Source organism: Trichoplusia ni, chromosome 5, assembly GCF_003590095.1.
Source record: "Trichoplusia ni isolate ovarian cell line Hi5 chromosome 5, tn1, whole genome shotgun sequence".
Lineage (NCBI taxonomy): Eukaryota > Metazoa > Arthropoda > Insecta > Lepidoptera > Noctuidae > Trichoplusia > Trichoplusia ni.
In genome coordinates this window covers 2,004,006-2,013,683 of record NC_039482.1, presented here as the reverse complement: position 1 = coordinate 2,013,683, position 9,678 = coordinate 2,004,006, and the positions used below count along the sequence as shown (strand labels likewise).

At 33.2% G+C, this 9,678-nt stretch overlaps 1 protein-coding gene across 1 annotated transcript; it reads left to right on the top strand.

The window, feature by feature from the left end:
* The first annotated feature begins 265 nt into the window (after positions 1-265).
* Positions 266-9,670, top strand: LOC113494009 (prostaglandin E synthase 2). Its single transcript, XM_026872110.1, has 5 exons — positions 266-654; positions 4,264-4,473; positions 4,566-4,768; positions 5,470-5,682; positions 7,959-9,670. Exons 1-5 carry the CDS (start codon positions 379-381, stop codon positions 8,221-8,223), a joined length of 1,167 nt encoding a protein of 388 aa, XP_026727911.1. The 5' UTR covers positions 266-378; the 3' UTR covers positions 8,224-9,670.
* Positions 9,671-9,678: the final 8 nt, after the last annotated feature.

Genomic DNA, 9,678 nt, shown 5'->3' with positions numbered 1-9,678 from the left:
AAAGTCGTTTTTCAATAGTTATTTACTATCACAAAACAAGGCTTAGAATTAGAATAAAAATGATTCACAGAACATTAGGAATATGCAACAGAATATTGTATCTGACTGCAATTAAACCATTAGAAACACATTGATAATACATGTGATGATAGTAAGTATAGGAACACCGTTTACTGAATTAATTTTATTGTGATTGGATTAGAAGAAGTAACAACACAAGATTCGAGACTCGTTCAGATCTCGTTCAGTCTTATTCTTGGTAGTCTGTGGCAAATACCCATTGAGAATCGAGGACATCATAAATAAAATTTTGCACGCTGCGTACCATTACCAATCGGAAAGTTTGTTTTCATGTGATCGTCTAATTAATTTAAAAAAATGTGGAGGCCGACATTCACAATATTACGGAAAATTGTTTTGCCATCTCTAAAAGAGAACGTGACTTTGTCAAAGATACTTTTCTCCACTAAAAGCCGGCTTCCAAAATCAACATCAAAGTTAACCCTCGTTAGTGCCAGTATCGGAGTTCTGATAGGCGCGGGTTATGGAGGTTACACACATTACAAAGTTAATGTTAAGAAGCCTTTCATTCCGGTTGAGAATGAGGAATACGCATTTTTTAAAGAAGCTCCCGAGTATGAGGCTCAATACAAAGTAAGCATTTACATAACATTTCGTAAACGTTCCCGCCTCTGCAGTGCATAAAACTTTTCTATTGTTAGCTTCACTAATACTTATTTATTAGTGCTTTTAAAAAAAAGACGGACTTTAATTCGAATTACTACTTCATTATATTTTTATTAACAAAGAGCATGTGAGAGTAACTTCATTTAACTGCCTGTAAAAAATATTTTACGATAATAAATATAGTAGAGGAATTTAGCCATAGAAACCAGTTATCATGCAAGAAACAGCTGACATCATATATGATAAAATAACCGAAATAAAAAAATGAGAATTTTCTACCTACCTGGGATTTTTTAAAATTGAAAATAAATAGCATTTTGCCTGTCACATTAATTTATGGAATAAAGTATCAATAGGGTTAGGTACCAGGATATTATTATTATGTCCCTAGATTTTTTAATATATAAGAGTTCCTTATAAAAAAAAAAGAAATGATATGCAATTAAATTAAAATATAATTGGACATCATACTTTTTGAATGTAAGAAAAAGAGAAATATCATTTTTCTTACATAGAATTAATTTCCATTTGTCAGGGATACTATAAATAAGTTATTCTCACATTTTGCATGTGTAAGTTGAAGTATTCTTTATGATGAAAATCCTATCACTAAAATTATGCTGGATAGGCAGAACTAACTTCATCTGCATCCAAAAAATTAAACATTAAATAAATTACTGTTGAGATACAAATATTTTTAAATTTTTATCTGTATTGTACACATATTAAATATATCACTTGACTGCTTAATTCACCACTCAATTGAAAAATTATATTCACAATGCAGTGCCATTGAACTTAGCCCATTATTATTGAAACATCTAGCTAACTATGTAACAGAAAGGCTACTTTTTATAAAGAGTGACTAAAACCATAAAAAAACAAACATGTGAGGTGTTATTGCTAAATGTTCAAGTTTTAGGTTAATAATCAACAGCTGTGCAAGGCTTTTAACATCTTCTGTTGTGATTAACCTAAAACAATGTACATGTATTTAGTGATCTCTAATGATGAAATAAAACATCTTCTTACTAAAATTACCAATCAAAAAGCTCTGTGAAAAGGTAAACAGCATAATATTCATGCTATAATTGTACCTAGTGTTCTGTAAATCATAAATATCATGGTTTTGATATTCTTATCACTATAATGTAGGCATAAATTGTGGTTTAGGTATCAGGTTAATGAAAACATAAAAAATAGGTACTAATACACTGACTAGTGAATACACAACTTCCGAATCTGCACTAAACCCTCTGTGATCTCATTTCATCATGTAATAAAATGGATTTATAACATTTGCTGTGCATAAGTTGTATTACATAACACAAAAACTCACCTTGACAGGCACACAGGTCAGAAGTAGGTCTGTGAATGGTCTCAATTAGAAAATTAAAACCTCATTGTACATAAGATGCAAATAGACATACAGTTTGGTTTGTAGAATGATAACTATATAAAGCAAGTAGTGTTTGTAATGTAGTAATCTGTTAGAGCCTTGTTATTTGTATTATTGATGTCCGCTCATCGTCTATACTTGAAATTCCCTTGTTCGGGTAACTTGCTTTGTAAACTACCTAATGCTAGTTTTTGGTCATCACTTGATGAATAAACAGCTAGATTTTCTCTTGTGAATATATAGATCCTAAGAAGAGACAGTATAAGATCTAAGGATAATATTTTAGGAGGAAATTTTTGCACACCAAGAAACATCTAAGATGTGAAAAGCACAATACTGGAGGGATTTATGGGCTTAAATTATTCCATCGGTGGAGCTAATAATTCCCTCTAGTATCATGTATTCTCATCAAAACATCAATAAAATTAACATTGATCTCATACAGTCGGCGTGTGGTAAAATGGCAATAACGTAACATTAATTATTAAATTTTATAGTTTCTAATTACGATACAACCATTACCACAAGCAACATCAATAAAAGAAAGTAGAAGAAGACACTGACGTGCATCAGCATAGAAATATCTACATTTCAATAATAGCATATTCACGTTTATTATATTCTTTAAAATCACGTCAAGAATAAGCTTTTTAAAAGAGCTTGGTCATGCAATTTTCTCGACACACATTATTTGAGAGTTACAGATGTTAATTTGTTATCATATCATCCTTTCGTACCCTCAAACATTAACAATAAACTTACATAATGTCCACGATATATATTTTCATACCTTTACTTTGCGTTTTGGCATGTTTTCACTAAATACTGTACAGATATAAGACTAATGTATTTTTTATGATATTTGATGGTGCGACGTTAGCGGGTGATTACTCGTCGGAGTGCAGCCGCATATAGATAGATACATATTTCTTATGTACGCATGTGCAATATAGGTGCTATTGATTTTTATGCAATCTAATTCCCGGCTGTGACAACACCTGATTTATGGCTTCGTTTTCAACTTAATATAATGTTCCACTCGATTACTTAACATCACACGACTTTGATTTATACGATTCGCACTTATTTCCGTTTAAGGGTTATGTTTGTTGACGGGTGTTTACGACTCTTGCAATGCATTCAGGAATCAAATAGGTTGTGTCCACTAAATTGTTTATTTAAATTATTATGCTTATTAAATGTGTATATTGTAATATAACATAAAAAACTGTTATCTTTCATATTTTGCTGTGCTACCCTAGCGAATGTACCAATTTCTGTTACTCGGCGAATTTTTATTGATTTTTCTTAACGGGCCAATTTCATAAATTTACTGCTACTTTACGGCGAAGTATTGTTCATGTTGTTACTTAATAGCTTATTGTTTTTTGGCTGCTTGCAAATCTACACATTTTTGGTTGTATTTCGTATATTATGTACCTAAATACTTAGCTCATTTAAATTTGCTGGCCATTATATTAAATAATCTGGTTAAAGAAGAATGTGCCCAGGTCAACTCTGACCTAAATGTAGATTTTAAAAAACGTGTATTTATCTCAAATAAAATGTTAAAAAAATAATAAATCAGAAGTTAACTTGACGCTTGATTTGAAAATATGTCCGTTACAAAGTGGCGCAAGATTCCTAGAGCGCAGACGGCTATTACAATGCCTCATTCACACTGAATGGTGCATTGCAATAGCTTGATATGCGAACAAATCGTTCGGGCAGGTGTTTGAAACGCACCATTGACGGAAATTACAATAGGAAGGAGACAATCATAGTCCCACGTGCTCTTGTTCGAACATCTATACATCTTAATGGTTACATGTTGACAGTTACGCAATTTAGTCAATATGCCTTAAAGCAAGCATTCAAAAGCGAAATATAGTACACAAATTAATCGCTTATCAGTATTTAAGAATATTTAGAAAAATGTTTATACTAACTTCCAACCTTATATCAATTTTTATTTAATTTTGCAACATACGAGTTTAAATATTGATAAAAAGTCGTTAGCATATTCTTCGATACTTTAGAATAATAATTATGTTAAGTTTTATCGCAAAAGGTCGTCAGGTTCGGATTTTGATATCGGGCACTATTTTGAGACATGATTTTGGCTATGGTCTTCTTGACGAGTAACTTTATCAAAAGTATCATAATTTTTGTTTAAGGTAATAAATGAGGGTGATACGAGTAATCTGCAGCTCACGCTGTTTCAATATCGAACTTGTCCGTTTTGCTGCAAAGTGCGGGCATTCCTGGACTCGCGCGGAATCAGCTACGAAATCGTGGAAGTGGATGCTGTACTTCGTCAGGCAATCAAGTGGTCAGGCTACAAGAAAGTCCCGATACTGCTGGCGAAAGTCGATGGAGGTTATCAGGTAACTTTAGTGGACCTTTAGTTTTAGCCACTTGTCTATTAAGGTACTCAAAGGATTTCAGTATCATTTAGCGAGATTAATTACATTTTCAGCAACTTTTGGACAGCACAGCCATCATATCTGTATTGGAGACGTACTTCCAAGATAAATCACTGCAGTTGACAGACGTTATCAAGTTCTACCCCGTAACAAAGTATGTGAACGATTCAGGGACTGATGCCACGGATATTGCCAATAAATACTTCATTATGCATAACGCACAAGTGCCTGATGAAAAGGAGAGAGCTGCCGAGTTGTGAGTACGCTTTTAAATTAAGTCTCGACGCGACGCGACGGGAGGGTCGTTGCGTTTGTTATTAGTTTACCGTGTTCATTAATGGGGCGTAAAAGGGGGTGAATGTGTTTCGAGAGCGGACATTACATCTACTCTGTTAAGTTGTTTGAAGGTCCATTGCACAACGCCAATTTAGAACTATAAAGACTTGTATGGCAACACCGTTTCCGTATGCAGTTTGGTTATTAATGAGAAATGTCACAATTGACGTTTATGACGTAAGATGAATTATGTATTTCCAATCTGATATGAAATAATGGTAGTTCTCATAAAATATGACGTGATAAGAGTTTTTAATTGGCGGTTGCCGTGTTTTTGGTATACAAGTATTTTTATTATAGTTTTCGTTTCGATTCAAAAAGCATCTACAACTCAGATCATTGTTCGGTACTTGCCGGTAATATTTGTAATGCTATCAATAGAAAATTACTTTTTTATGTACCCTTGTAATTTATTGACCACATTTATTACTCTTATACTTGTACGTGCCGTTTACGAGAGCTTTATTGTTTGTTTACATAACGTTATGTTCTTGATGAATTTTTTAGCGCGTTTTATCTGAAATTTAATTGTAATTTAATTAGTTTTGATGGCCAGTATTTATAATTAATTCAAAGCTAGCTTAACAATGGAAAAATTAACAAAATATAACAAATTTACAGGGAAGAGCGAGAATGGCGTCAATGGGCTGACCGGGTCCTAGTTAATACTCTGTCGCCGAACGTGTATAGGACCATGGCCGAGTCTCTGGAGACCTTCCAATGGTTTGAGGAGGCCGGAGGTTGGAAGAAGTTCTTCCCGGCTTGGGAGTGCGCCCTAATGGTATACGTCGGAGCGGCCGCCATGTATATGATTTCAAAGAAGCTTAAGACTAGGTAAGTACCACTTATAGCATTTCTAAACACATGTAATAAAGTATTAAACACATATAACAAAAAATAGGGATTGACAACAGTGCTTCACATTCCTTTGAGTAGAAATTTTGTGTTTTGTCTGGTGTCATTATGTTTTGAATAAAGCTTGTTTTGATAAAGTAGTAGCGTTCTTGGGATATTACTTCTTAGTACTTGCCTTAGTAGAGTTTTCGTCGTAAAATATTTTGTGGGTTTTTACCTCAAATGTGTACTTACGCGTTTCACGCATTTAGCAATTCATTTCTATACTCTCCCCTTCGGTTTAAGTCGCCGACGACGCTTGTATTTGAGGGTATCTCTGTGTTCGTTTCGATGCAAACATCGTCGGATAAAGCAAAAACTCATAAGAATGTCTGCTACTCGATTCAAGAAATAAGTAACTTAAGTTTCATGAAATATTCATGACATCCTTCCCTACTTCCCTACTAATATTATAAATGCGAAAGTAACTCTGTCTGTCTGTCTGTTAAGCTTTTACGTCTAAACCACTGAACAGATTTTAATGAAATTTGGAACAGAGATAGAGTTGACCTTGAGAAAGAACATAGGATAGTTTTTATCCCGGACTTTTGAAGAGTTCTCTTGAAAACGCGATATAACCGACCTCGACGCGGGCGAAAAGCTAGTTCTCTATAATGTACTTAATTAACATGCATTTCATGCCGTTAGGTTAACGGCACTGAGAATGGCCCGGGTAAAACCACACAGCATAGATTATAAAATAGCGCATTTATCTATTTCTGTAAATTAACGAAATGTCATGTAGGACATACGCCCATGATAAGTAGAACAACTAACAATGGATAGAACGTATCAAAAACGGACGTCGTTTGTTTTCCTAGTACATACGCTAGACTCGACAGCTTTGTTCTCGTAAATTATTTTTCTGACAAAGCGAACTTTGTTATTGTAAGTTTGAGCATAATAACATGCCGCTAGCCTTTTGGACACACTCCCATATTCGTTATATATTTGATGCCTTGTTTTAATATTGTTTTCGTTTTACTGTTTTGGGCACACTCCCATCCGATGTATTTTTGATGCCTTGTTTTAAATATTGTTTTCGTTTTCTAGTACTTATTTTTAGTGTATATGCATTTAATCAGGTTTGTTGTTATACAAGTTATATAGCTGTATATTAAACGTGGATAATTGACGATAGTTAATATAGATTAAAATTCATACTAATAGGTACCTAAATAATTATTACACAATGTTAAAATGTATGTTCGCATAGTCGAATCAAAATTAAGATATTTCGTTTAGGCATAGTGTGTTTGACCTCTTATCTTTTATTGATATTTTTTATTTTGCTTTAGATATTACTTGAAAACTTATTGCGGTCCATTATTTAGAGGGTCTCCACAATTATACCTGCAAAGGTAGTGAAAATTTCGTAAATTTAAATGACAGTTCGCGGTTAATTTTCTTTTTAAATCGGTTTTACGTCGATTGATGATTTCAAAATACATTTTGAAAGCAGTGACTTTAAATTTCGCTCGGACTGGATGCGGTAAAGAGGGTACTGGGTGTTGTGGCGCAACTTGGGGTAGGTCTATGTCCAACTGTGGGCCTCCATAGGCTGATTGAATATTGATTAATAGATTTCGTTTAGTAACATTGCTGACACTCAAATGATAGTCGTATGTCTTAATTAAATGTTTATACTCTACTAAAGGTAAACTATGTTGTTAACTTTTAATGATAACCATTTAGAAACTAAATTTTAATGGTTCCATAACAATATAACGAACACAAATCAAACGAATCGGTACTTGAAGCAGTATGTTGTTAGTTTTTTTTTTACTAAAAAGTCTTTACCTATCGGAATAGAATATTTTCAAAGACCACGAACAGAACGAGTACAATATCGAAAGAATTGATACTGCTTTTATAATAAAGAAAGTTAAAATACGAGACTGCGCAAGGTGTTGACTTCATTGCTAATGGTATTTATTTTTACTATACTCATTACGTTGGTCACGCCACAAGGGAAACTAACCGGTCATTAGTAGTGACTGTAAACTTAGCTGTGTTGGTTTTTTGTTTAGATGTTTTATCGCCCGTTTAATCTTAGTGTTGAGGAGAGCTTTTATAAAAAACCTTTGCCTTAGTACTTGCTGATACTACTGACGCACATAAAAGTATTGTGGTCTGTTTTACGTCGTCGCGTCGAAGTATTACATATGTAGTCTAAGTCCAGGTCTCAAATTGACGAAATAACTTTCTCATTTCAGGCACAAGATTAAAGAGGACGCTCGTGAATCCCTCTACGATGCTGTGAATCAATGGATGGCGGCTGTTAACAAGAAAGGCACACCCTTCCTCGGAGGAAATAAGCCCAACCTCGCCGATGTCACCGTATTCGGGGTACTAAGTAGCATCGAAGGCTGCTCTGCCTTCCAAGACCTAAAGAACAACACAGACATTGATAAATGGTACAGCAACATAAAGAACACCATACAAAGGAGAATGGGTAAAGTTATCGCCGTACATGCATAAACCATATTCGTAATGTGTTTTGGTGTTGATAAGCTACACTTTTCTATAAAAAATATCAATATTCAGGTTTAAATGTTTGCAATATTAGCCTTAATTAATATTTACTACTGTTACTAGATATTATTTATATTAGTCAATATTTACATTTGTTTTTGAGCGTTCATGCTTTAGCGTTATCGGCCAGAGTTACTTGTGTGGACTAGGAGTATTAGAAATTAGATAGATTATTGTAATTTTTCAGTACAAATCGTAAGTACTTATTGAAGTTAAAACTAAATTTATATTTGGAATATTATATCTAGCGATCCTTAATACGGTCTATAGGGGTGACATGTTATGGCACGTAAATATTGAGAAATTTTGTTTTTGTTACTTAAATAGGAATTGTACGGTACCCACTAGCTTAAACTAATGTAGAAAGCAAAGGTTTCACATAGAAGGGTGCACGTGAATGCACACACTACACATGTCACACAAAACATGACTCATTCCTAATGGGTTCGTACAGTCTTTAGTCGCGTAAATGATAAATTTTAATTAGAATATTAATGCTCAGCGTGCATCTCGTTCTAATTATACTATAACGTAAAATATGCGAATTAAAGCAAGCAAATAACGTTATGTAATACGGCTTTATCGAATGTTTTTGTTGCTTATCGCTCTTGCCCACGGACCGCTCATCATCACGTGTAGTTTATTTATTTAATTAATTTAGCTCGTAAATTTATAGTTAGTACAGAAGTAAAAATTACAGTCTTACAATTATTACTTAAATGAAATGGTTCGTAATAATAAATAACGAGATTTTTTCTTAAAAATAAGTTTTATTAGGACTTGATAATTAGGAAATTATTTTTTACTTGAAAGAAGTATGGAGGCATATTTTATTCTTGGCTAAGTTGAATAAACATGGCCTAAAGAGAAATCTGACTTATTGTTATTAAGTTATGGGTGAATTATTCAATTTTGGTCGTGATCTAACAACCCCCAGCCAATTAGGTGAATGGGATAAAAATACCTAATTATTTTCTATGTTCAGAGATATTGAATGAAGTTAATAAAATATGTATTATTTTACACAATTTCTCGTACTTGAAACTAGCTATAAACAAACTGTTGTTATTCGTTCATAAGATCACTAAAAACTTAAACAATCTTTGTCACAAATGTACATAATATACTTCATGTTAAAGTTTATAATCAAAAATCATATATTAATACAGTAATAGCTACTTAAAATTGTGTGCCTTCATAAAAGTCCTCATTGTTATTCGATCATGGTCTGATTTATCCTAATTAGAGTATTTTAAAATGTTATTAATACAACGCTGTCAACACCAAAGCACGTAGACTAGCTTCCTTCAATTGTTAGAAGAATGTAGAGCAATATGTAAACATGTGATTTATTGTTTAGTTGAATTGTTATTAAAATACATGACTATTTATATGTTATGC